At 34.0% G+C, this 26,082-nt stretch overlaps 1 protein-coding gene across 1 annotated transcript in view; it reads right to left on the reverse strand.

Annotated features, from left to right (window-relative positions):
* LOC143229300 (uncharacterized) overlaps positions 1–10,539 on the reverse strand; it is a 36,987-nt gene extending 26,448 nt beyond the window's left edge. The window contains exon 1 of the mRNA XM_076461435.1: positions 9,782–10,539. Within this exon, the coding sequence (XP_076317550.1) occupies positions 9,782–10,265 (484 nt within the window). The 5' untranslated portion in view covers positions 10,266–10,539. The remainder of the gene's footprint in view (positions 1–9,781) is intronic.
* Positions 10,540–26,082: the final 15,543 nt, after the last annotated feature.

Consider the following 26,082-nt stretch of genomic DNA (forward strand, 5'->3'; position numbering starts at 1 on the left):
ACATATCTAGCAAAGTAACTATGAAGTTTAGACAGCTATAATTAATTATATATTCGAAGAATGCTTTTTCTTACAAATATTAATACCACATCTTTTATGCCCAAAATTCAGGTTTTTTTAAATTCATAAGATTATTTAAAAGCTATTTAAAGCCTTTAACTCATAAAGCATATGGTATCAACTACTTGTATTTTGCTAAATTTAAAACAGTCATGAAGTATTTTGTTACGTTTCATTTTACCGTAATTTATTTCACGAGTATGCACAAAATTAGTTTTTTTTTCGTGCTTGACAACACATTTGCGGGTGTGAAGTTAATTCAGTTCCATTCATACACACATGGCCAATGAAGGTGTTTCAGTATGATGTAGTCACTACACCAAAGAATGGAATGTGTTTAAACAATGGAAGAGTGGTTTGCACTTAGTTGATTGTAGATATTATTAAAGATCTACAACCAACGTAATAACATAACCTACACCTGTTGAACCGGTTAGAAACTGGATAGTAAAGAAGTTACTTAAATTACTTTATAGGAAACACAAATGTATTCGCAGTTGTAAAACAAATAGCATCAGTACAGCGCTTTGGACCAACGGTAACCTAATGTAATTCCGTACAACATTGAACAAAAGGAAATCCTCAGTAATCGCGGATGTAATTAAATCTAAATTGATCGAGAGATGGAGCTATGAGCTAAAAGCTTGTACTTGACAAAATAATTCGCATCCATTTTATGGGCCACTGTGCCGGGACTAAAAACACCACTAGTAAACGGTCCTTTCTTCACTTAATGACAGAATGTTCGATAAATATTCTGCTTTTAAAAAAATAAGCAAGTATTTATTTGACGCAAAGTTTCCTATTGAGAATCCACGTGACAAATATGTTTGTTTTAAAATGACAAATCTGTGAGTGAGTTATATGAAAATTCAACAATTATCACCTTGTGTAGGATCTAATTAGAGTCATATACTGCATGGCTACGAAGTACCCATGGACTAAATGTACCTAATTGACAATATTCAAGATGAATGGCACCTTTTGCATTCATTGGCTAATTGATTATATCAGAAAGAGCTAAGAATCAGGTATAACTATTCCTAATCTTGAGCTGCTGGCCAGATGGAAGGCAGCTAGTAGCACCAGCTGTCACGAGGACTTTGCCAGGCTATTTAAATCGAACTAAGGAATTGACTGTCGCTTTTACAAAGCGCCCACATCTGTATGTGTGGAATGTTTTCATTGTCATCATATCACAAACATCAGAACTTTTGATTCGTAATCGGAAACACTAACTAATAAGCCTTACCCACTTTAGTCTAATTGAAAATGAATCATGGCGTCAATCCCATAGAACAAAATTGTTCTTTTTACGATACTTCTGATGAGTAAATAAAAATACTACAGTCTTCACCAAAATGTTTGCGTATTTTGTAACAAATAAAATAATTATTAGTGAAATAGAGTACAAATACACTCAGCATTGTCAAACTGCAAAATGCATGCTATGTTAAACATCTACACATGTAATTTTATATGATGAAACATGCTTTATGGGCATCATGACCAATTTATTAGAACAGCTAACAGGATCAGACACCTATCACAAAAAAACCGTATTCAAACATATATGATGATAAAATAGAACATCACATTATTATAAACAGTAGCTGTATCTATACGTTAATTCATTTTAAACATTAAATACTAAGGTGGTTCTCCTTGAACTCTAATAACCTCAACAAGACGACGTGGTATCCCGTTTATGAGGTTATTGATGTAATCCACCGTGATTTCATACAAACGTATTGCTATACGGTGATGCAACTCAGCTAAATTAGCTTGTTTAGGGTCGTGGTTAACAATTTTTCGGCTCAGTTCTGTCTAGCAGTTCTCAATTTTGTGACTTTGCTAGTCATGACAGTCTTGTAACGTCTTCCTGGTCGAGATAATCCTGTGTAATATGCGTATTATGATCAATGGCATTGTTATCCTGAAACATAAAGTTATTGCCAAACCTTATCCTAGCACATGGCAGCAATATCGTTTTCATATGATGCTTGTAGGAGGCGCCATTGACTCTTCCCTGGAGAATATGAAGATTATTTCTCCAACATGATGAATACCTGCCTTGGCATGTATTGCACCATCTTCTGTGTGTTCCTTGAGGGAAAAGCAGTTTTCACTCGCATGTTCTCCAGGCAAACGACGAACACGCATCCTATTATCAGCTTTAACAAACTTAAAACAGGATTCATCTCAAAAAACTTGCATGTCTCCAGTGTCCTAACTGTAAGCTGGCATATTGTCTTGCCTAAGTAACATGTTTAAGGCAGTGAAATCTGGTTAATATCGGTTTACAGATAGTTTGTATTGAAAAATAACCTTCTTGGGTCAGTCTTCTATTTATTTTCTTCTGAATATCTTGCAAAGAATGTGTTCATGTCATTCCTATCGTGAGGTGTTGTAATACTTCTTTCAACTTTCATGTGTTAATCTCATCAAAAATGGTCATACTTGTAACATTGCGTTTAGTTTATTCTTTATTAGCGTTTATTCTTGATAGATACACATGAGGTACCCTACTGTTCTGGCAATGTTCGTTTGCTTCGTACTATTTCTTGATAGTCGAACAATCTGACACCCTATAACGTCTGATACGTAATGAGGCATGACTCTAAACCAAGTACAAAGAAGCTGTCTGAATAAAGCATTGATCTTTTTCGGAAAAGATTATAGCAGATGCATACCCTTTTATACAAAACAGATGTGTACGTGCCTTTTGACCAACAAATGCTCAAAACAACTCATACAAATCAGAATAACAATTTATCCTTATATATCCGATCATAGCTACCGTTTCTGTTACAACTTGGGCATTTACTCAACAACTACTTCATTCATGTAGACATTAACGCCAACATGGAACATTATAAAAATATTTTGACCATGACTGTACATTCATATCTTTATTTTGTTCTGCTAATTAATATAAAACTAAGCGATGTATTTCACAGACGCCGTTATAACAAGGAACAATTTGCTTAATATAGCTAACCAGAATACAAGAATATGCTAATGTCGTTTTCCAACTAACCAATCAGTATACATAATACTTTAGTTAGTCATTTGTGGAATTTTACCTTTTGAATTGCACTGTTTAATTTAAATTCCGGATAGTAAAAATTCACATTTTTATGAGGTTGTTGTTCTTGGAGTATTTTTACAATGTAAATTTCTCTTGCATAACAATTTCCTAGCATACAATGATCACAATTGCTTTAATTTCTTATAACATCCCAAGGAACTGTTAAGCTTGGGTGAGCAGTTCCTATTATGATGATGTGTCTTGCTGCGTATTAGCTTAACAAACTGATAGTAACTGGCTCTGTGCACATGAAGAAATATGATCTAACTGAAACTTCGTGTTAGGGCATATTAAAAGATACATTGGTTGAGAACTGGCTTCTATTTAGTTTAAGTATTCATGTGCAAGGAGCAGTGTTTAACTAATACATAGTTTCCATATGTAGATAAGTATGCATTCATTATAGAAACACCTGTTGCAGGAATTTTCCTTACCTCTGGCTTGTGTCAAGTTCATGTTAATTTAGTAAATTTAAAACATTATCGATTATCGTCATAACTCATTTAAAGTTAAATATTTATATTACTAGATTAAACTTAATAGAAAATAGCCTTAAGTGGCAAAGAGGTATATCTGCGGATTTACAACGCTAGAAACTACGTTTCGATACCTGGGGTGGGTACAGCACAATGAGTCCATTGTATAGCTTTGTGCTTAATTTCAAACAGCAGAAGAAAACACTTAGTTTGTTCTCTTCTAAATTATCATAACCTATCAAAAACTAAACACACATCATTTTAATTTCAAACATCAAACTCTTGAAAACTATTTGCTGCAAATATATAATACCATTTTCGAATGTTAGTTCCTACTAATGAATACAAGTTTCACACCTTGACCAACTGTTGAAAAATTAAACATATCTCTATAATTCTACATTGGTGACATTTAATTCTGCAATATTTTTATGGGTTAGTTTGTTATGAATTTCGCGCAAGTCTACGCGATGGCTATCTCTACTAGTAGTCCCTAATTTGGCAGTGTAACACTAGAATTATCACCACCCACCGCCAACTCTTGGGCTAATCTTTTACCAACAAATAGTGTGATTGACCGAAACATTATAACGCAACCACGGTTGAAAGGGCGAGCATGTTTGGTGGGCTGCGAATTGCGATGTTTTAACCACCTGAGTGGCTTTTACGTTTCTATGTTTTCAAAGTAAGAATTGAACCAGTAAATCTATGTAAAGAAAGAACAGATATTCTGTATATTTATTGAAAAAGCATTTTAAAGGAAAAAAGGTCAGTGGTAAAAGTAAAAAGAATAGAAATAACAATTTGTTAAGCACCACAATAAAACATTATGCAACTTTTGTGCTTTTTTTATGTTCGACTATTGGTTCAGGTAATAGTAAATCAATGGAAATAAGATTGAAGTATAACATGAATAGCTCGATTTAAAAATATCTTCCGTGTTGGATGAACTACTTGGTTAGTCAAGCGATTTTAAAATAATACATCAGAAAGAATTTCAGACAAATACTGCGTATACCGCTGAAGGCAATATCCGTAAATAATGCTTATCAAACATCAATAAAACATAAGCCCTTTAAAACGTTTTCAATTTATTATCTTGTTAAAACTCTGAGAGAAATATGTCATAAATGCTAAAACATCAAATAGATAAACTTCCAAATCTATGAAATTCAAATATGATTATGGTTATAGAGTAGAGGTTGGGATAAGCGAGAAAATTACTTTTTGGAGCGGAATTATAGGTTACAAATCTATATAGTAACAAGACTATAATATCACATTCTTCAGAAATGTATTGGACAAAAATTTAAATGCCCGTAGATTAGCGCATGGGAATGGTTGTTCAAGTATAAGTTTGGTAGGATTATATAGGGTTATCTGTACTTGTTGTTTTGTAGGTCTAAAATTTTATATGAAGTTAAGAATTCTCATCTTATTCGTTATTTTAAGAATCTTGAATCATGCTTCTACCAATCCAGACTGTTTTCTCATTGGTCTGTCAAGCCTTAGAGACTATCAGGTTGACCTTGCTTGGTTGCTGACACGATGTGCACGTGTAGGAGATATAGTAATCACTGGCCAATTGATTTGCTTTAGTCTGCCTTACCAGTGGGCCAGAAGGGTCACTATAGATCAGTGTAAGGTATTTTAAGTTTTTGTTCAAATCAGAAGACGCCTGATCTCAGATCTCGATCTGTCCACAACGTTATTTTGTGTGCACATATACATATATATATATATATTCAAGTTTATTTAGTTTTATTTCGTTCTTGAAAAAATATTGTTCGAAGTTAATTCTTGCAAACTTGTCTTTGTTGTGTTGTTTTTTTATTATTGTAGCTTATTCGTGTACTTGCAGCATCTGTGAAACTGCGTTAAAACTGATGTTATTCTGCTCGGTATGACCAGGCTTAAGAGCTCCGCAATACTAATTAATTGTGTTGAATAACGGAGAGGCCTTTAAACCTTTCTCGTTTGTTTGTTTGTTTGGGAATTTCGCACAAAGCTACTCGAGGGCTATCTGTGCTAGCCGTCCCTAATTTAGCAGTGTAAGACTAGAGGGAAGGCAGCTAGTCATCACCACCCACCGCCAACTCTTGGGCTACTCTTTTACCAACGAATAGTGGGATTGACCGTCACATTATACACCCCCACGGCTGGGAGGGCGAGCATGTTTAGCGCGAAGCGGGCGCGAACCCGCGACCCTCGGATTACGAGTCGCACGCCTTACGCGCTTGGCCATGCCAGGCCTAAACCTTCTCGAAGGAAATCGTAATCGGAAAGATGTATTATTTCGTTATATTTCTTTCTTATTAATTCATTATTGTATTTTCTAAGAAACTGTTCATAACTTCAAGTTGATGCTAATTAACGGTGTACGCGTATAAAAAAAAATAAAAGACAAAGAAACATAAAGAGAAATCTGTTGGAAAGAATGACTTAGTTAATAAAATTTAGTGGACTGTTCACTAGAACAGTGGTTTTCAACTCACGCTACATTTTAATGTCCGAAATGGTACACAGAACGACTATATAGGACAGGACAGGCAGGGCCAGGTGGTTAAGGCACTCAACACGTAATCTGAGGGTCACAGGTTCGAATTCCCGTTATACCAAACATGCTCGCCCTTTTAGCCGTGGGGGCGTTATAATGTGACGGTCAATCCCACTATTCGTTGGTAAAAGAGTAGTTCAAGAGTTGGTGCTAGATAATGATGACTAGTTGCGTTCCCTCTAGTCTTACACTTCTAAATTAGAGACGACTAGCACAAATAGTCCTCGTGTAGCTTTGCGAGAAATTCAAACCAAACCAAACTATCAAGAACAGATAAGTTTTAGTTAGATTCTTTCATATTTAGTTTATGAAAATAATAACAATATTTACGAACATTTATTATTTGAAAAATTAATAGCAGTACTCTAATCTGAATTCTGGATTTTAGTTTTGCTTTCACTATCTTAAGTAGAAGAAGAAAATTATCTAAAAGTAGTCAAGTAGTGCATAGACTGGAAAGGTTTGGAAACCTCTGTCTAAGAAATATTTCAACGTATGCTCACAAGCAGCAATATTAACTTCAGCAAATTAGTAAAAGTAATACGTAGCATCTTTCTATGGATTTCTCCTCGCTGTTATTATATTTTATTTGCCCTACAACAAAAACCTAAGCTGTATGGTTAGTTTTTCATGAACATCAGACTTAATAAACTCAGCTGAGAGATCGAAATGTCATATAAAGATGAAAAACAAACAAAATCAAGACGGATAGGAGGAAAGCATAACGTCACATGTCAAATACCTTGTCTAAACCAATCCTCGAAAGAACTAAAAACAACGATTCTGATGTCAATATTATGCTAGTTTTGTGTACATTTTAACGAAGCTTCAGTCTGAAGTAAACCTACCTACGCTCATAAACTCCTGAAACAAAATCAGGAAGAGGCCCGCGACCGTCGTCGCATACATACTATTTGTATTGACTTTTTTTTTATATCGCTAATTGGTTAGTTTTTGCTAAGTGCAAAGCTAAACAACGGGTTATCTGTTCGATTATTAGCGTTCTGAGCTTACAGAGTTGCTGCTGAATCACTGGGGGTTGTTTTCTTTAATTTACAATATATCTGTTCACATTCATACAGAATGTTTTAATAAATTTGTAATTAATGTTTAGATTATTGAAAACTTCAATACAAATATTATCAATTACAAATAATTCGTTACTAAACATTCGATTATTAATTTCAACAAGGATATTTTATTTATTGTTAATTACAGAGCTACATAATAGAAAGTATAATGTCTGAAATAAAGTAAAATATGTAGTCTTTGTTTTATATAAATTACTCATAATAATAATAAAAATTTGGTTGAGTATGTGGGTGTGATAGCAAAGCCACAGAGGGCTATCTACTAAGTCCACTGAGGGGAATCGAATCCCTGATTTTAGTGTTGTAAATCCCTAGACTTACCGCTGTACCAACGACGGACTTGTTGGAGTAAATTCCTTGTAAAAGTAATTTTAAACTCGATTTATCTGCTTACAAGTCAGTGCTTTTCCACTGTTTTTGAATTGAATTTCACGAAAAGCTATCCCCAAAAAGAAATATATATACATATAGATATAGTTGAAACTTTTTCCTAAATACAAGTATTTATGAATAGCTACAATTTTCAAGGATATAATTATTCAGTGTGATATCTCATGAAATAATATTCATAATTCAAATGAAATATTTTTGATGAAATTGATTACATTGCAAATGCAGAATTATTTTCATGGTGAGCAACATTCTTTATCAATAATTTATTACCGGACTTAGCTTAGTAGTTAACTTGCTCGTATTGTTTTTCGAGGAATTCTTGAATCAATTCTCGTTGCTGAAAAAATAAAAACCACACTCCTCAGTTTGGAGCCGTGACGTTCAAATTTTACCTTGGTTAAACAAGATAGTAGCTCAAGAGCTGGCGGTGAATTTGGTTGCCTAGCTACTCTTCCTCCAGTCTATGAGATCAAAGTTAAGAACAGTCATGCGCATATAACGTCCCCCGCTGGGACAGTTGTAAATGTATGGATTTACAAAGCTAGAATAATAGGTTCGATTATCCTGGGTAAACACAGCTGATAGTCCCACGTAGTTTTTCTATGAGTAAACAACTGCATATAGCATTTTGTATAACTTTCAGAAACTTCCGAAACAAACAAACAATTTAAATGTTCATTGTGAGATGTCTTCTTCTCAATATTGTTTATCCATTGTTTAGGTCCACTGCTGCAGTTTCTTGATTTCAATAAGTTTTTGGTCTTAGTTAATACAAGAAAATCAAATGTTTGGCATATATTCGCTCACCAAACTGTACCTACATTCGAACAAAAAATCTGGGCCTGGCATGGGCAGATGGTTAAGGCACTCGACTCGTAATCTGAAAGTCGCGGGTTCGAATTCCCGTCTCGCCCTTCTAGCCTTGGGCCATTATAATATGACGGTGAATACCACTATTTGTTGGTAAAAGAGTAGCCCAAGAGTTGTTGGTGAGCACTGATGACTAACTGCCTTCACTCTAGTCTTATGCTACTAAATTAGGGACGGCCTTGCAGATAGCCTTCGTGTAGCTTTGCGCGAAATTCAAAACAAATCATACCAAAAAAATCTGGTAACCCGAGCACATGACTACGGAAGTTTTAACTTAAATAGTTAATCTGATAACTTTTCTATAACAAAAAAAAAATACGCATTACTACAATAGTATCAAATTACAGCGTAATTATCTTGACTAAATTAGTCATTACCACCCACCGCCAACTTTTGGCGTACTCTTTTACCAACGAATAGTGGGATTGACCGTCATATTATAAAGACGTCACCCCTGAAAGAGCGAGCATTTTTGGTGTGACGGGGATTCGAACTTACGACCTTCATATTACGAGTCGAGCGCCCTAACCACCTGGCCATGCCTCACTTAAGCCTGAGCTCGCTGTTGGAGTTCCACAGCTTCTGTATAGAAGCTAACGTAGTTTACGAAGTTCTAGTATATTTATGAAGTTTGCGTTGTTTTGTGGTATACTTGTATGAAAAAGATATTATGATTGTTTCACTATAGAAATTTGTCTAGCGGCATGTCTAGTTTATTTTTACTTCAAAACTTATCTTGTCCGTACATCTATCTCTCTATTTGTAAGGCTTACGTGTTTCTTGTAGTTTCGGCGTTATTATAGCTCTAATATTTCCTTTGTGTAAGTTTGTGCTGCTTTTAAAACTGTAAAACTTAATGTGCCTTGCAGTGGCGAGTTGATTTGTCTTACTGTAAAAATTACTTTTATATTTAACATGGGTTTAATTAATTGTAAAATTTAGTTTCCATATATCTGGTTTTGTATGTCTTACTGTAACTCTTACATTGCCTGTATTAATTTCCGTGTGTCTACTTTTTTGGCACGTCTCATACCTGAATCTGTTCGTTACTTTTATGTAAAATTAGTTAGACTATAAATATTACATAATTACTGTTCGACTTTTGATTCGTATTTTCCTTCAACTATCTACTTAATGTCTTGTCACTCGTCAAGTTAATATTTCAAACTAAGGGTTAAAACACTCTAAGGTATATAGTTGTAGTTCCACTTCTAATATTTTTAAATTATCTTATGTTACTTACCAGGTATACGATGAGATAGGAATCTTGGATGTCTGGACGCAAGAAACCATGGATATAATGGATACGGGTCTCGGTTCAGAAGAAAAGGGGATACGGCTTGCAAAGAGGATGGGTTCGGCGAACAAAGATACGGTGACGAAGTTTCTTCAGGAGTAGTATACATGACCGGAGGTCTCAAGCCGCCGTAGCCGGGGAAAGATTCTAAACATGGAGGGGCAGCTCTAGCAATGGAACAGACAGGCCTAACAGGCAAAGTCCGACACGGCATGTCGTGAGTAACAGTGACGGGCACCATCCAGCCGCTAGGGGAAGAAGAATCATCACGTGTTGGAGCTGGTGATAAGTTCTCAACATCCATACTTTCTTCAAGTTGAGCCGATTCTCTGTGACCATCTTTTCCAACCAAAGATTCAATGGAAAATCGGAGTTTCGGCTTAGCAGGCAGCGGCACCACCGGCGCCATTGTTACCACAGCTGCACACATTCAAGTGACACAACAATAAATTGAGAAATTAAACAGTAAGACAGAAATAGATTCAAAAAAGCTGACTGGTATATAAAGCTAAATATTAACAGTTAAGTGAATGTTTGTTGACAACACTTTCTTGAAGCACGTAAATCGAAGCAAATGAAGGCTAAATAATTCTCTAATATTTTTAATATGAACGCCACCCGGCAACTCAGTGTTCTCTACTCATATATTTATTATCTTATTTATGAAGGATCCGCTCGCAGGCCAGCTGGTTCCCTCAATGGTACCCAACAAACTTGTGCTTGAGCACCTTGCCGAAGCAACATGCGGGCCGGACAGGTCCGTCACACGCTAGCGCCATCTCGTGCCAAGTTATTCACGCCACACAAGAATTGCAGTGGCTATCAAATCAGATTAACATCTGGCGTGTTTGAGATCTATGAATGAAGTTGTAGACATGATTCAAAGTGATGTTTGATAAGAGAAGATAGTTTGTCGATATTATGAGAATGCCTGTAGAGATCCCTGACCAAAAGTTTTAGTTGTTGAACTTATAGGTAAGAAACGTTCTAAAGCATGATTTGGTGATTAGAGTGAAGGTACAATTCTGGACGACATTTAGAAGCATGTTATTGTAAATGTATAGTTGGCCGTATATCAAAATACGATAATGTTTTGAATACGTAGCTGGCAATATTCTAAAATATATTGTTGCTATAAATTACGTAGTTGATAGTATTCTAAAGTGTGATATTGTGCTTAGTGAGTAGGTGTTTTAATAAGTATAACAACTGTCAATTAGAGCAGTTTGGTTTGTTTTGAAATTCGCGCAAAGCTACACGAGTGATATCTGCGCTATCCGTCCCTAATATGGCAGTAAAGGATCAGAGAAAGAGAAGCTAGTCATTACCACCCACCGCCAACTCTTAGGTTACTCTTTTACCAATAAATAATGGGACTGACCGTCACATTATGGCGCTAATTAGGGCGAAATTGTTTACAGATGAAAAAAAAAATATGTAGCTGTAACAAAAATTATGAGTAAATATCTCACCTAAGCTACTTTGGTATCTATAGGTAGCGATGAAGAGTACGACATAAAAGTTAGTGTACTCGTGTTTCGTGTTACATGTTACAAAACTACTAGTACAACTTAGATACCACTATATGTGTGATTATTTAGCCATGTCTGAAATTTTGTGGATTAGTAAATATAGAGTGCTATATCACTGTATCTGTGACTATCAGTTCTACTTATTTAATGGCAAAATGGTTTATCTTATATACTGTAATGAGTGTTTGTGTGATGTTATGGATTACTAAATAAAGCTAATATGACATGACAACATATTCTGGACAATCAATAACATTTTTTATAGGATAGCGTGTGTAATTTAAATAGTATAATATATGTATGTGCCCATGGGTAAGGCTGTGAAACACTACATATGCCAGATATAGTTCTGCCGGAGCACTGCTCAGCACCAGAATCCTGTTGAATACAGATATTTTAAAAATTAAAAATGTGTGTATAAAAAATAATATTCTCAGTTTTCGCTCGAAATTCAATGTCTTTCTTACTCAAACGCTGAAACTGTCTCATTGTTTGTGATCCCCCGCTGGCAGATCTTTCTCAGATTGTCTGTCATACTTTGTCAATCTCCCTCAAGAGCTGAGGTCAAGCACTGTGTGAACTCTTCGCTTCAGAAGCAGAAGCGAAAGCGTTAAAATTAAGACACGCGAATATGATATTAAAATAATTAATAAAAAATATTTTCCAACTATATCACGTGCTTAGAACATGCATATGTCTTAAAAAGCTAATTATTTACATTAATAAACAACGACATTCACTTCGTTTTTAATTATTCATGTTGGTAGCAAACTCAAAGTCATAACAACGTTTGCAGACTGTTGTTGCTAAGCCTGAAACCGAAAGTGACTAAAATTATATGTTGCCTAGTTGTTGTTATATTCTCCTAACAGCTTTGGAGAACAGTTTAACAGTTTAAATTTTCTGGCCCGGTATGGGCAGGTGGTTAAGGCACTCGACACATAATCTGAGAGTGGCGCGTTCAAATTCTCGTCACACCAAGCATGCTCGCCCTTTCAGCTGTGGGGGTATTATAATGCAATGGTCAATCCCACTATTCGTTGGTAAAAGAGTAGCACAAAAGTTGGCGGTGGGTGGTGATGACTAACTGCCTTCCCTGTAGTCTTACACTGCTGAATTAGGAACGGCTAGCGCAGTTAGCCCTCGTGTAGCTTTGCGCGAAATTCAAAACAAACCAAATTTGACGTAACACTCTCAAACTAGATAGAGTGTGTGTAAGAAACAGTTACTCAGCTCTCCATAGTGAGAGAAAGTTGAAACTAAATGCCTGCAAATCATGTGTTCTACGTTTTATCAAAATGTACATGAGAGAGGAAAACACTCCTGAGGTTGAAACGTGGTTTGAAAGTAAAGGCTATAAAATACTGCAATTGACGGGATTTAAATTTCCCTTTTCTTTGGTGAATAAATCTACTATTACATGTTTGGAGTTAAACTTTAAAACATTTAATTAGTACAGGATGTCACGAAAATGTTTTCCTGGAAAAATCTAATAATATCTGAAACTAATGTAATATGTAGAAAACATCAAGTTTATAGTATTGCTTTAATAGAGAAATACTTTATAATTGACAGGTAAAGAGTTACAGATAATCAAACAGATTCGTAATTCCATTAACATAAACTGGCGAATAAATAAACTAAAAATCATTGAGACACAAACTCACTCTGACTAACGAGCGAACCGTGCTCTATTTGATGTTTCATCAGCTCAGTTGTAGTAGACCATATAATGCGATATTAGAAAAGTTGAAAAACTATTGGAGAGAGAAGCTTGATTTTGCACGATCTTTTTGTTTGTGTTTTAATTCATCATTTCCAGTATTATAATTACAAAGTGTATTTCTTTTCAAAGATAATAATATAATTTATTTTAATACTAGATAAACAAATTTCTTTATCCAACAGTATGTAGTATAGGTTTTGAGAATATTTTGAATAGGAGGTTTATTTTTATAACATTATATATTAAGCTAATACCAAACTAGACTACATGACACAGTATTAATATCATTATCCCTAAATTCAAGGGTTACTCAGTTCGAGAAACCTGAACCCTAATTTTGGAAAGTTTGTTTGTTTTTTGAATTTCGCACGAAGCTATTCGAGAGCTGTCGAATAGCTGTCGAAACTTCTGTGCTAGCCGTCCCTAATTTAGCAGTGTAAGACTAGATGGAAGGCAGTTAGTCATCACCACCCACCGCCAACTCTTAGGCTACTCTTTTACCAACGAATAGTGGGATTGACCGTTACATTATAACGCCCCCACGGTTGAAAAGACGAGCATGTTTGGTGCGAAGGGGATGCGAACCCGCGACCCTCAGATTACGAGTCGCACGCCTTAACACGCTTGGCCATGCCGGGCCATAATTTTGGAAAGACTTAACACTATGACGAACATTTACTCTTCGTACAGTGTCACATTATAATCATCTGTTCAGATAATAACCTGAAGTTTACTTGATTATTTCTATTTGAGTCACGCGTGAAAATAATCAAGCTTATAACTGAAGCTTACTGACACTGTGACATGGAAAATGCGAGGTGATGTTGCCTCTTATCCCGACATTAAAAGGACGGACGTCCCAGGCCTAAATCCCAGTACACTTTGTAAAATCTCAGCTTTCTTTAAACAGGATTTGAAAAAGGCAGATATACATTTTAAACAGCTGGTTACACTTGACAGAAACTTAATCTAATACTATCACTTTTACTGTGATACAGAGTCTAGCCACCTGGGGGAAAACCCGCCCTCTGCTGGCAGCACGGAATGTTCTACATAGAAGATCTTCACCATAAATCCCCTGCGGATTACGTGTGGGTATTTTTTTACTGTTATTGACATATCAGTACTAACATATGTAACTCAGTCCCCCTTTGTGGAATCACATTTCACTTGTTCTGTCTTTCGACGCCACTCATCGAACGCCATAACATTTTTATTTTTGTAAACATTAAGGTTAATGTAATTTTACCTGTTTCATATTTTCAAGAATGATACGAACGAACACAGACATAATGTCTGTCTACATCTATGTTTTCTTTAAGTCAGATCTATTTTTATTTGTAAAATAAGTACGTATCTTACGACAAGCGATACTGTTCATCGTTAATTCATTTGTGTGCCAGTCGCTTGTGTTCAATTATTCATCGACTCGAGATTATTACTGAATGGTAGAATAGTTTCAACTGCTTAGCTATTTCTAGATTACAATATATTGAAAAAGAAAAACAATAAACATTGTATAAATACACGTCGAGTCTTTTTTTCCTTCAAGTACTTGTTACTATTATTATACTGATTTCCATAACAGAACAATGTAATATCTAATTTTTGTCAACCTTATGTCGACTGCCAACAGATATTATTTTGCAGTTTAGAAATATATATATATTTAGTATAAATACAATATATAGACGTAATAATTTAACAGTTTTCAAACACCTTTTTTCTGCATTATGAGACGTTAGTTAACTAGAATTTCCTTATCTAGTACTTAATTCTGACTTTAACTCTTCCTTTTAAGTCAAGTTTAAGGACTATGTCTAAAACACATGTGTTGATATAATAGCAAGTGATTCCATATTTTAAACTTGGTGGGAATCAAATGGTTTATTAAAATATACTATAGTCTTTAGGATCTTATCCGCAAATTTTTCGTCAAACTATCTTGTTTTTTCTATTAATTCATCTCGTGTGGAAACAAAGTAGCATTGGAAAGATTATTTCTTAAATGTATGTCGGATTTTCTCAAAGATCCCGGTTCTTAAAAGAACAAATGCTGCTTTGGTCACCATTAAGATACTAGTTGTTCAGTGTTTTCTCGTTAAGGCAGCTTAATGTTTGTTTATTTTGTTTCCATATACTAATTCTTTACACAAGTTACATTAAGAGTTGTTCAACTTTCTCTTTTAAAAACATACACATTAAGTAAGAGTTGTTATCTTACATGTTTCTAATTTACTCGAAGTCTTCTTAATTAATTCCTCATAAAAGAAAGCTATCTCTACTCAAATAAAAATTAAAATAAAATCTAACTTGGCAATGAGTAATGTAATTAAACAAATTCTTACGCATAAGAATTATAATGCACTGTTTCATCAACTGCGTACCTTCGCTGTTAACAATATTTTTGGGCGCAAACTCAATAATTTCTCGCGTGGTACTGGAAACTTAGGAGATTTAGGCTAGTCCCAAATTCACATACTTAGCAAATAATACACAATAATATCTATATTAAAAGTAAAAATACATAAAATTTCAAATTACAAAGCTGTTAATACTGTTAATGACTGTAATTTTAAAGAATGAATATAGAGCTTACTTCACCAACTAATATAACTTATTGTATTTCATGTTGATACTTGTTATTTTACCTTGTCTAGGATGTTACTGATTAACCACTACAAATACTTCATTCTGAATAGTGCACAACTCTTATAAACATATAGCACAGCAAAACGAAGGTTTATGTTAGTTGGTTATCAAACCATGTTGAATCATCAAATACACTTTAAGATATTTAATAATTCAATATTCTTCTCAATATGTACACAAAAATAAATTCTAAAAGCTCCTTACAAACGTTTTATTTACTATTTCATCATAATAATACACTGTGTAATTATGTTGCTTAATAAATCTCGGTGAAAGTGATTACCCAACTCTTATACATCGTGAAAATAACACTATATATGAAAATCACTCATTTTGTTCTCGTAATTTTAGTCATAGAAATTAAAAAAGTCCAAATTTAGATTAACTTACAAACCAGCTGATGTTATTAGCAAGAAAAACTCATAGAAAAGTATTAACTCTTATGTTTCGTCTTACTATTAGCTATTGTGTTTCGTCTTACCTGCATTTAACATCTTTACAAAATTTCATGTTCACGAATAACTTGAAAAAACAAAACAGACTAAATTTAAAATTTTCGAATGATCCCCATTTTAACGATCCTCCAATGCGGAATGAAACATTTCTTATCCGTCATTGTACAACAAACATGGATTTATTGGTTTCAGAAGTATTCTTGTGGCACAGCAGTAAATAAGTGGACTTACTACTGTGGTATAGCATAGTCCATTGTATAGATTTTTGCTTAAATACAAAAAGTAAGCCAATGTTTCAGTAGTTTTACAGCAAAACTAAACAAAGAAATATCTGCCCAAAGCCGTTCCTGATTTTAATGATAGATTAGAGAGGCAATGGTCAACAGCATTTACAGCCAACTTTTATGTGTCTCTTATTAACCAAATAGTGGAAGTTTAACTTTATCCTTATAGTACAAATTTAAAGAGCAAAGTTGAGTTTACAGACCGCTAATCATAAACCTTCCGATTCACAGTTCAAGCAAGTTAAACTCTAGACCTCGCCCGGCCACATAAAAATTAAATAAGATGTAATTAGTATCACACACTTACCACATACATGTCACAGAAATATATGTAGCTAAAACATACCAAACTTTCATATTTTATTATCTTTGCACGGAACTTTTACAGAGAGTTAGCAAAATATAAAATATTCTAAATATTTCTAAATAATGAAACAAAGCACTAAACTAGGGTAAAAAATAAAAATAAAAAAGTTTAGCATAATGTATCCATATTGGTAATCAGAGATGTGCTCAACATATATTCATGAAAATATCCAGTTTAGCAGTCTTAACAAGCTTTCATAACAACTTCCGGTGGAATAACACTTTAAACATGTTGAACATTTTAAATTAATTTACAAAAGTCACTACATAACATATCCTAACGATTAGTGTAAAAACAGACGACTAAAACTGATAACACTGAATTTCACCGAAGCTTACATAAGACGTAGCTTCTTACATTAGAACTTTCGGACGATCAGCTTCTCTCGTGGTCTACACTAACAGAGACGTTGTTCACGGCCCATGCTTCTCTTGTGACAGCGGTTTCTATTATTGTGTGTATTGAACGAGTAACAAAATACAGCAGGGTATCAAAGCATGGTTCGAGACTTACAAGACCTTGTCAGCTATTCCATCACTTCCTTCTATTTCAGGAATGATGGACTTAGAGAAGTGACTTCGACAAAAGAGAACGTTCGTCGTCATTAGCTTCTTATTTAACGACCGGTTCCATTCAAGAACTACCATTATCCCTCTCGTCGAACGTTCAATAGCGAAACGTTCGTTACACCGTAAAGTGACATGTTTGTAGACGTGACCACGTCATGTTTGTGGATGCAGTCATATATGGTTCTCGTCTCACTGATGATAGCGTGAAGTTTCTCTTCACGTTCCTGCCAAGAATTTTAGGAGGAGACTTATTGAAGCAACTTTTTATGTTTGCTTATTGGGACGGATGCTGAACATTAGCCTCCTGAAATTTTAAATCTTCATTTAAAGCGCTAAACCTTCGTCTATACTTGTTCCGTTAGGCTTCCAAAGCTATAAACAGTATGTTCTTGCATCTAATGACACTCAGAAGTGTTTATAGACGTTTGATGGCAGCTGTTACAGTAACACTGTAAAATGAACGTAGTAATAATTAAGCTGACAATACAACAGTCAGGTAATATGTTAAGAACGTAGATTAAAATGTATGTTAGCAATAATTTTCATACTTATTGTTGTCTGTAGTAAACAGAGTCCACACACTTCAAACGTTTCACATGCTCATAACTTTTACCTGTATGATCACTGTTATAATTTCCATATCAATATGTATAGAACACAAAGTTTATGTTAATTTTAGCATCTCAAAGAACGAGACAGAGGATAATAGAACAGCATCGATCTTTCTTGGTTTGTCAAAGAAACAGAGTCTTTAACGTTATGCAGACAAATGAAGCGAACTTAAAAATTACAAAATTAAAATATACAGTAAAACGTATTCCAGTAGGAAAACAGGAGTCTCATGGCTGTGAGTAGCAGTCGTGTTTTTTTTAAAAAAAAATATATATATATAATGGGAATTCCTGAAATCTAATTACAGATCTACGTTCTCAATTCATTTCGAGATCTATTCATATGCTTAAGATATGCGTATGGATGCATCTGATTACGTTACGCTTAATTGAATTTAACAATCAGATTTTCAGCTGTTCTTCTTTCTGTTAGCAATAGTCATGGCTTCCCTTTCGTTACCTCTTAATTCAAGTGCTGGCTGTGAGTATAAACTGTCAATCGACTGAAATGCTATTTGTTTACGACACAGTTTTTTCAAAATGAATTTAATGCACAGTGTAAACCATGTTCTTTTTACAGATAAAAAAATGGAACTTAGCAATATCCTCTAGTATTCCATGTCGCATGTATTACCAAGACGACGTAAAAGTGTCATATCAAGTAGCTCGATATCTGAAAGCTTCTCAGCAAAGCTTCTATAATGGCAACTTTTCGTATTTTGCGTGAAACGTGGTCATTGATATAATAAACGCAATCTCTTAAAAGTATAACAAAAAACAAAACACGTAAATATAACATTTGTATGCTAAATAAACCACAGCAAATGTATATTTTCTCATTTAAAATGTCAACTAATGTTTTATTCCAGATGTTTGATTACAAGTAAAACCAGAAATAGCATATAAAAGCCATCTGCCAGAGGACCTGATGGCGCAGTTGAAACATCCAGTTTGTCAAGCACGTAAAAATCTTGACGGTGCCGTCATCTGGTGGATAATTCCAGAACACGAGAAAATCAATAGAAAGAACCGTGAAAAAACGCAAAATGGGCGGGTCTTCATGGTGTTGCTGGGAGGGACTATGTCAGTTGAGAGATAATATTGCCACACACCAGCTAATCAGTTACTGTATTTCAGAATATGAAAATGTTTATTTACAAATTCTACTAAGTTATCAGAATACTGTAAATACATTGTTGCGGCGTTACAAGTATAGCAAAGAATAATTATGTTGAGTTATGATTTATCCTTTTTCGTATTTTAAGCTATTTAGAATTTCTTTTGTTGTTAAATATACCATTTATGAAAGTTAAAGATCAGTGGACAATATAAAATAAAACTGGGCAACATAAAATAGATAATCTCACTGTATTAAATTGTCAACACGTTTGTTCATAAGCTGTCATTAAAGCTTCAAGAAAAGTTATTCAGTGCTAGGCTTGTAGTATGCTTCATATGTTGTCGTAAATATTGTTATCATATTAGTCAACTTATATCACGAGTTTAGCATTGGAGAAAGGATAGATTCTCTTTGCAGAGACCCATCTTAGCGTTGCTGTGTTTGAAATAATTGTCATGCTCCTGTTGTTCATTTCAATAGAGATAAGGCAAAGCTGCTAAAAGGACATATAATTTGTTTGTTTGTTTTGAATTTCGCGCAAACCTAAACAAAGGTTATCTTCATTAGTCATCTCTAATTTGGCTGTGAAAGACCAGAGGGAAAACAGATTTGATTCGAATTTCGCGCAAAGCTACACGAAGGCTATCTGCGTTGGCCGTCCTTAATTTAGCAGTGTGAAACTAAAGGGAAGGCAACTAGCCATCACTACCCACCGCCAACTCTTGGGCTACTCTTTTATCAACAGATAGTGGGATTGACCGTCACATTATAATGCCCCTACGGCTGAAAGGGCGAACATGTTTGGTGTAACGGGGATTCGAACCCGTCACCCTCGGATTACGAGTAGAGTATCTTAACTACCTGGCCATGCCGAGCCAGAGGGAAAACAGCTGGTCATCACCAACGAATATTGGGATTGAATGTTAAGTTATAACATTTCCATGACTGAAAGGTCAAGCAGGTTTGGTGGGACAGGGATTAGAACCCGACCCACGGTGTCAAGCTCTAACCACATTGTATATACATTGTATACGTTCCCTGTGACCTACTGAACAAATTTATATGCAATTAAATTCAATTTGCGTGTTTCATATTATCACTGAAGCAGATCAATCAAGGCTATATCACATAAAAATAAAAGGTGTAGCTAAGTATGTTCTTATTTCTGATTCAGTTCTTTTAATCTAAGTAACTGTTTACAAACAAGAACTTATCCAATCATTCCCTTCTTTCTGAGAAAAATATTTCGATCAAGCAACGTATGAGCAGCGATAACATAAAACACAAAACAGCTAAATACAAATAGAACACAAAAAATAACAAAACACATGTTTTCTTATATTCACTTTTCCAGTTACAGTACAGCTGATCATAAATATCTGTTACAACAATGAAAATAGACATATATTTGAACTAAACAATTTTTTATAATAACGTAAACGTATAGGAGGTTTGCACCAATGGTCATTAAATCTGTTGAAATGTAATCTAGTGAGCTAAGTAAGAACAGTCTGGTTTCAATAAAAAGAACGTAATTAAAAAGTTTAACCGTTGTTACTACATTAACAGCATAGAACTTGTAAATATGGTTTAAAACACGTTTCTATGCAAAAACGCTGTAATTAAAACCAGTTTTGATATGCTTGTCATGTAAAATGTTCATGCTGTCGCTCAGCCAGAGAGGCGTTCTACAACGTATAATTCTATATTGTTGTAATCGGATTTGACTTTGAAGCCACACTTTCTCCGTTGTACGACGTACAACCACACACTTTCATGTTTCTGTCACCATTGACAAATTTTTCAATTACGAACAAGTATTGGATAACTGACATTTAAAAAAACACTTCGGCGTCTCTCGAAAACGAAAATGGATTTTTCTGTTAAGTCGTTTTAATTTCTAAAGTATATCGTATCAACTGAAACAAAAAGAAACTAGAAACATTGTAGAATATGCTGATATGACATAACGGTACCCTTAATGAAAGCTATTCGGCAAATAAAACCTTGTGTAGCTTTTCACAAAATTCCAAATCAAACAGATAAAATGTAATAAAATATTTTTTATTCGGATTAATGTTTAATGTAATTCAGTTGACGTTCTAGTTAATGCATTGTGACAATTTCTTTGTTACTGCTACTTGAAGTTCTTTGTTGGCGAAAAAAATTATTTTTAACTTTGTTTAATTAATCTCACTGACGAGTTTTTTTTTTTTTGCTTTAACAAATGACCTGTATCAATATTAGTTTTATTGTTCCTTTTACTATACTGTGACAGTTTTTATTTCTAAGTGCGGTTAATATACCTAATGACAACGTCTGTTTTTGTAACTCTTACACAATACACGTCAAAATTATCTATTCTTCTTTTAATCCCAGTTAATTTTATCTTACAATTTTCTTTTTGTAAGCAGACCGTACTTATGTAGTATTCTCCTGTGTAATTACACTAACAAAACAGGAATATCCCGAGGATTTTATTAGTAAATAAATTAATAGTAAGTCAAAGCAATAGATAGAAATAGTGACATAAACGAAGCACTCAATATATAATGACACAAATATCAAAATTCATGAATAAAACAAAACAGTTTATGTGAAGAAACTTTCTGTGGTTTGATCGTTTTACGAACCAGCTACAACTACACTGCACCTAACTGACATAGTACGTACTAACGAAATGTTGTAATGATACTTCAAAACAGCTATATATCAAACTAGCAGACTAAACAGTCCAACGTCACTAATGAATAGAACAACACACTCTCTTTTGAAGGCTTCACGTGTTATCCTCAAAGTTGATTTTAAATTTCAGAAGTAAGACTTTAACCGATAATACTGTTTTTTTACAACAGTAAATTTTACTTAAAATATTATCATGTGATTCTTAATTAAAACAGTTAAAGTTCTACTAATATTTTATTATTTAATTGATATCGGGTATATTCTGGCGACTATAATGTCATATTTCTTGAGGAACAGATTTATTGTTATTTTATTCATTTTCCTGTTGGTATAAAGTAAGTTTAAATGATGATTGTGTCACAAAAGATATACTTACAGTATAAAACCCGTCAGCTTAACTTCCTGGTGTCAGTGCGTTTAAACTAAGCATTTATTACCTTTCTATATCGTGTTAGATTTAATTAGTGATTGTGCTTTGTGTAATGTTAGATCATTCTTTGATGTTCCTTTTTCAGGAGCAAAGTAGTGAAGTAAACCGATACAACATTGATTCTTCCTCAGATTAGCTTGAAAAAAATCATATATCCGAGGGCATTTTATTTGCCCTGAGAAAACAAAGAAGCCTTTTCAGAAAAGCATTTTATAACTGTGGAATTTGTTCCAACCGCATCAATGAATGAAACATTTAGAGCAAGAAATTTATATATATATCAAACGAGACACCTTATAAGTGTTGTATTTATAATAAATACGTATGTTAAGATGTTTTACTGTATAACAGTTACATTAACTCAAACATTATTTTGCTATGATAACAGTTAAATTAATAAATCTCTTAGTTCATATACTTACAGTTATCCTGATTGGAAGTCGGCTTCAATAAATTTTTGGACTAATAATGAATATGAAAGTATTTGAAACAAAGCCAAACATTAATGTCATGATAGCGTTTAAAAAAACAGGCAAAATATAAGCTGATAATATAATGATTGTATCTAAGACACACTCAAAAGTTGTAATATGACAGTACTTAAACATAGTCGTCGACTATTGTAAGCTGATAGCGTCATGATGGTATTTAAAACTGATAAAATTATTAATTCATGCTAACTTGAAAACATTTGAAGAACATTTAAAACTGGCTAGGTTCATATTTATATTAAAACGTCTAAAACAATTACACCTCGATAGTTTTATTCTGGTATAATAACATTTAAAGTCCAGTTTAAAAGTTTTATATTCTATCTTGTGTGGGAACCTTCAAAGCACAATTAAGTTGCGAGAGGTTAACTCTGACACAATAATATTCACAATACAGTAAAAGCTAACAAGGATCACTTGGGTACAAAGGAATGTTAACATTTAAAGCACAATTAAAGTATCCTTGTTTCACTCGGGTATGAAATCATTATAACATTTAAGGAGCAACCAAGGCTAACTAGATTCACTTGGATATGAAGTTATGCTAATATTTAAAACATAACTAATAGTTACTAGTTTTAATCGGGTGTGAAGGCATTATAACATTTAAAGCACAGTTAAATGTTGCTAGGTTCACTCAGTTGTGAAGGTGGGATAACAGTTAAAGGACATAAGTAACTAAAGCTTGCAAGGTTCACTTGGGTGTGAAGCTATGATAACATTTAAATCACAACTAAAATACCAGATCCATTTGGGTGTGAAGGTACGATGACTCTTCAAGTATAACTCTAGCTTTCTGGGTTTGCTTTTATATTAACACACTCAAGGCTTATTATGCGTTGAGAAATGAGAATTGTTCCATCTTCAACAGAAAATAATTTAAAATTTAATGTTTTCACTGGCTGGCGATGGTTAAAAACACAGCCTTATTTTGTTAAATATCTGAAAGTAGCTCCCTTAAAACCACTCCTTTCTGTTTATAATATAATAATACAAATGTGTAGTTCCCTTAAAACCACACCTTTCTGTTTATAATATAATAATACAAATGTGTAGTTCCCTTAAAACCACACCTTTCTGTCTATAATATAATAATACAAATGTTCCTTTTTTTGCTTTTGTTACACTTTATTGTGAGATTATTGCCTTTTTCGTTCAATTGAAAATTTCTATTGGAAACAAAAGATAATTTACTTCAAACTTCTAACCTTCTATTACTTTGTTTGTAAAAATTACATGGTTGTAAAAGTAAATATTTAGGTTAAAAGTTGGATATCCTATCGTATATGGAATCTATTAGCCACCTATACACGGCAGTGCTAATTTACACAGACAAGTTTCTTCTGTTAGGGGACATTTCCATCAATCTTATTTCCTTTCCTACTTGAGCATTCCGATCCTTTCAGGGATTCTCAACAGGTCTTAATGGCTGTCTTACGTCTTGTTTGGTGACAGGGAGAGTTAACTTTAAAAACTTGAGACTTTTATGTGTGTTGTAGTGATGGTCTGTTAGACACGGTTAATGCTATTACGTTGCGAGGACTTTGAAGTGTAAGTTTTATGGCAACCTAAATCAGACAAACCTTAAATAGTCTAACGCTTTGATTTTGACAGATCCTTCTCGTTTCGTGCGAGCTGTTCGACACATCAATGTGAGAGAAATAAATATATATCATGGTCGGTTACAAGCTTTTTCTTGCTGATGAAAAATGAATTGGCTTCTCTTACACCTGGTTCTGGAGACGCCTTTCTACAGATCAATGTTGAATAGATCATTGTGTAAAACTTGAAAGAATGTTCGTACTTTCGAAACAAATTTTTCTATCACATGTTTTCAAGTTTGATTAAACGTGTCTCCACACCAAATTCACAGAAAGAGGAAAACATTTCATTCGAGAGAATGCTTCACTTAGTGATGTCTTGTACAGTATAAAGTTAGTCAAACCTAAGTTTACTTGATGCTATCTAGTAGAGCAAACAGACTAATATAAAAACGAAACTTAAGCATAAATACCTAAAGACGATAATCTTAATACATCTAATGACTAACCAGTAATTTCTTATTTTTTTATCATAGGAACACTTTTTTTATATATATAAATATTGCTCTCCATCAGTACATGCGATAAGCTTGTGGGCTATTAGCGCTAAAATGTGGGGGTATATACCCGTAGGGTACACAGAGCAAATAGCCTATTGTGTAGCTTTACACTTAAATACAAACAAGCAAAGACCTAAATAAAACAATTTGACTTTGTTTGGGTTTCTACTGCTCAAGGTAACTAAGACCATTTACGACAAACAAATATAGTAAATTATGTAATTTAAATAAATGCAACAAGCTAAATATTACAAATTATATTAGTTTGTTTTGAATTTTGGTGTGACAGGTATTCAAAGCCGCGAATTACGAGTCGAGTGCCTTAACCACCTGACCATGCCGGGCCCAATACAGATTGCATTAAATTATAACAACAGAGAAGAGAAAATAGTAAAAACAGCTGTTGAAAAGTTGAACTATAGCTTAAAGACAATATCCATTAAACAAAGTAGAATGTCAAGTTAAACAGATTTACCATTTCCAAAAATTTCTTTCCTTCAGTTTGAAAGAAAGAAAAGAACAAACATTTCTGAAAAAGTACCCGCTTCTGAAAGTGTAAAGAGAGTAGCAGTCAAATGAGTGCCACACTGCTCTAGTGTCTTGCCATTCTTCGGGAGCAGTGACGTAATTACAATCACCAATTATTAATCTTGTCAGAATAACTTTTTTTTTATAATACAATTTCCCCGGTAGAAAAACGATAATTTTATTGACTTACAACGATAAAATTCGAGATTCGATTCCCCATGATTGGCAGAGGGCAGATAGCTAGTTTTGTAGATTTGCACAAATAAAACAATAATAAGACATCTGTATGAAATCCCCAAAATGTAAAACGAATACTCGTTTCTTTATCACACAATAAGTATTATTTCTCATGGCTTTTGTTTACCACGGATTGAAGACAAACACAAGCCTGTAGTAGTAAGACGGAAGGGTGCATTTCCCAGAAATTTCAAAAACGTTCTTCGTGCATTCCGACCTGCTATTGAAGTCAGGGTTAGAGATAAAAAGAAGACAAAGAAAGGAGGGTATAAGCTGCATGTGTTGACAGCACTGGTTTGACCTCTTTTCTTTAACAATAACGTATTCGGTCAGTTTTAATAGATCTAACACGCCAACTTTATGATTATGGTCTTTGTAGGATATCATACGCTGCGTGACCATGTAAGGGATAATAAGTAAGGAAATAAAGAAGGTGGCGGATAATTCTGATTTATCCAT

Source organism: Tachypleus tridentatus, chromosome 10 (genome assembly GCF_004210375.1).
Source record: "Tachypleus tridentatus isolate NWPU-2018 chromosome 10, ASM421037v1, whole genome shotgun sequence".
In the NCBI taxonomy this organism is placed as follows: Eukaryota; Metazoa; Arthropoda; class Merostomata; order Xiphosura; family Limulidae; genus Tachypleus; species Tachypleus tridentatus.